Source organism: Trifolium pratense, linkage group LG3, assembly GCF_020283565.1.
Source record: "Trifolium pratense cultivar HEN17-A07 linkage group LG3, ARS_RC_1.1, whole genome shotgun sequence".
Taxonomy (NCBI): Eukaryota; Viridiplantae; Streptophyta; class Magnoliopsida; order Fabales; family Fabaceae; genus Trifolium; species Trifolium pratense.
This window is the reverse complement of record NC_060061.1, coordinates 52245245-52248117: the sequence shown is the minus strand read 5'-3', so window position 1 is coordinate 52248117 and position 2873 is coordinate 52245245. Positions and strand designations below refer to the sequence as shown.

General features: G+C 32.5%; 1 protein-coding gene across 1 annotated transcript; it reads left to right on the top strand.

Annotated features, from left to right (window-relative positions):
* Positions 1-482: 482 nt before the first annotated feature.
* LOC123915375 (gibberellin 20 oxidase 2-like) lies at positions 483-2209 on the top strand. Its single transcript, XM_045966499.1, has 3 exons — positions 483-1015; positions 1266-1590; positions 1946-2209. Exons 1-3 carry the CDS (start codon positions 483-485, stop codon positions 2207-2209), a joined length of 1122 nt encoding a protein of 373 aa, XP_045822455.1.
* The last annotated feature ends 664 nt before the right edge of the window (positions 2210-2873 follow it).

Genomic DNA, 2873 nt, shown 5'->3' with positions numbered 1-2873 from the left:
TTCACTTTTAGTCCTCTAAATTTTTTTCGTCGAATAACAGTCCCTCTAAACTTTTCTCTCCTCATCGATCGTTGGGTTGGTCCATATTGTTGATTGACGCTAGACATGATAGGAAGAACCATGGTACTTATCAGGAACAGTCCCTATTTTTCGTCGAATAACGGTCCCTATTTTTTTAAAATATTTCAATTAATTTTAAGATTATTGACTATTATGAAGTAATATCTTATTTTCCAAAATTATCATTTGACTCATTGGATTACTTGTGTTGTTCACATCCAGTGAACTTAAGTTTTTTTTATAAATAAAAATAATGAACTTTTATATAAAAAAAATTTAATTTCCTTCAATATTTTCTAAAAAGCTTTAATATTTCCTTTGTGAATGCATAAATTATATATATTTATATACCTTACTCTTGTAAGTTGTACTTGTACCCAAAACTATTACTTCGATTTACAAACACATCTCAATTAATTCCAATGGAATCAATCAACACTCCTAGCCTTCCCTTTTGCCCTCCACCAAAGGGTGAAAATAACATCCAATATTTTGACTTCACCTCATTGCAAAAGGAAGGAAAAGTGCCAAAAGAATTCATTTGGCCTTGTGAGAATTGGGCCAAAAGTAGTGGAGAAAATATTGAGCTACCTCTTATCGACATAAGAGCCATAAAAAATGATGAGGTTGCAATGGTCAATGCTGCAGAGATTGTGAGAAAGGCATGCATAAAACATGGTGCATTTGAAGTCACTAACATTGGTGAGGGTGTGGACTTGGATTTCATCAATGTTGTTCTTCAAGAAACTCACAACATTTTTAAGCTTCCATTGAGCAAGAAAATTAGTGCTATAACCAAAGACTGTGGCTTCTCAATTGCACATGCAGAGAGGTATACAACTGTATTGCCATGGAAAGAGACATTTACTTTCATGTACAAACATAACAACAAGAATGAGACACAAGTTGTTGATGTCCTCAATTCTCTCTTAGGTCAACACTTCCAACAAGTTGGGTAAGGACATCACTCCATGAGTTCTATTTACACAATTTGGTTTCGAATTAAAAAATATTTTATTTTCATTTTTACTTATAAAGATGTCATATTCTTTGACAAAACGCAGATCAAGGGTTTGTTTTTGACTTATTTTTAAGTTTATAAAAATCAGTTTACATAAAAAATAAATTTTTATGTTAATTCATAAATTTATAAGCAGAGTGTCTAATGAGATTTAACTTTCCTTGAAATATTATTTGTTGAATAGGTTGGTGTATCAAAAGTATTGTGATGCAATGAATGAATTATCTAAAGTGATTTTGGAGCTATTGGCCATTAGTTTGGGTGTGGATCGTAAGCATTATCAAAGATTTTTTGAAGATGCTGAGTCAATGATGAGATGCAATTTTTACCCACCTTGCAGTGCTAATCTTAATGGTGCTCTTGGTAATGGCCCTCATTGTGACCCAATCTCTATCACTATTCTCCTTCAAGATCAAGTTGGAGGTCTAGAAATTTTTGCAGACAACAAATGGCTTGCTATTCCTCCAAAGCCTAATACCTTTGTCATCAACATAGGTGACACTTTCATGGTATGTAAAAAATGGTCAAATGATATTAAATTTCTCTTTATTTAAAAAAATTATTTTCTTAAAAGATAAGAATTTCCCATTTAAAAGATTTGAAAATAGTGACATTATTAATGGTATGTACAAAATGGTCAAATGATATAAGTGTGTCTTACAACATGCAACAAAACAAAACACATTATATCGCGGGTCATTTTTATAAGAAACAGTTGACTTTTTAAATTTGTTGAATAAGTAATATATTTAGTCAACTAGGTACATTAATTATTTTATTTTCCTTAAACTTTCATCATTGATTCAATTTTTTCCTCTAATAATGTTTTATGACATATGAATGTGTTTTGTTTGACTATATTAGGCACGGACCAATGGATTGTACAAGAGTTGCCTACATAGGGTATTGGTTAGCAATGAGTTGGAGAGGAAGTCCTTAACTTTCTTCATAAATCCAAGAGGTGATAAAACAGTGAGTCCCCCAAATGAGCTTTTGGAAAAAGATGAGTCAAGAAAATATCCTGATTACAAATGGGATGATCTATATAAGTTTACACAAAAAACTCGAAGGGTTGATGCCAACACACTTGATAGTTTCATTGCTTGGCAACAATCTTCCAAACCATAATCCAACTTTTGGATGCTTTGAATATTTTCTAACTTAGACCCTAGTTAGGTCTAAGTTAGCAAGGTGCATCTTTTTAATTGGACCAAAATACCCATTCTTTTTAATTAATTAACCAAAATACTCATTAGTAGACGCAGATCCAGTGTCGCGCGCGTACCGAAGGACCATGGTTACAGACCGTTGATTTCCATCAGACAGCCAAGATCTGATCTCATCAAAACTGTCTGATCAATCAGACAGCCCAGATCATCCTGATCCATCAGATTCCAGCGCCTGCGCCACACTGGATTACAACCTGGAGAGAGAAAAATTTGCTTTTTAAAAGTAGGACACGTGTCACACAATGGTTGGCTGGGCGTGATTTTTGTTCATTTAATACTTTGAACTCAATTATTTCGTTGTAAATTAATTTTTTATTTTTTTATTTTTATACCAAAATTCATAATTTTTTTTTGTCTACAAATAGAGACTTGGTTCGTTTGATTTGGACACCGAAAAAAAAACGCAATTTTTCACTACCTTAATCTCATTTTTTGTCTACTAAATACGTTACTTGTGTGTTGTAATTTAACACGCACCACTCAACCAACTCACTGAAACCATTATACCAGGAAAATAGTAGATAATATTCTGGAACTTTTGGTATATTTTATGAAATTTTTGG

Coding starts and splice junctions, on each gene's coding strand:
- LOC123915375 (XM_045966499.1), top strand. CDS start 483: ATGGAATCAATCAACACTCCTAGCCTTCCCTTTTGCCCTCCACCAAAG. Junction 1,016..1,265: donor CAACACTTCCAACAAGTTGG/GTAAGGACATCA, acceptor TTTGTTGAATAG/GTTGGTGTATCAAAAGTATT. Junction 1,591..1,945: donor ACATAGGTGACACTTTCATG/GTATGTAAAAAA, acceptor TGACTATATTAG/GCACGGACCAATGGATTGTA.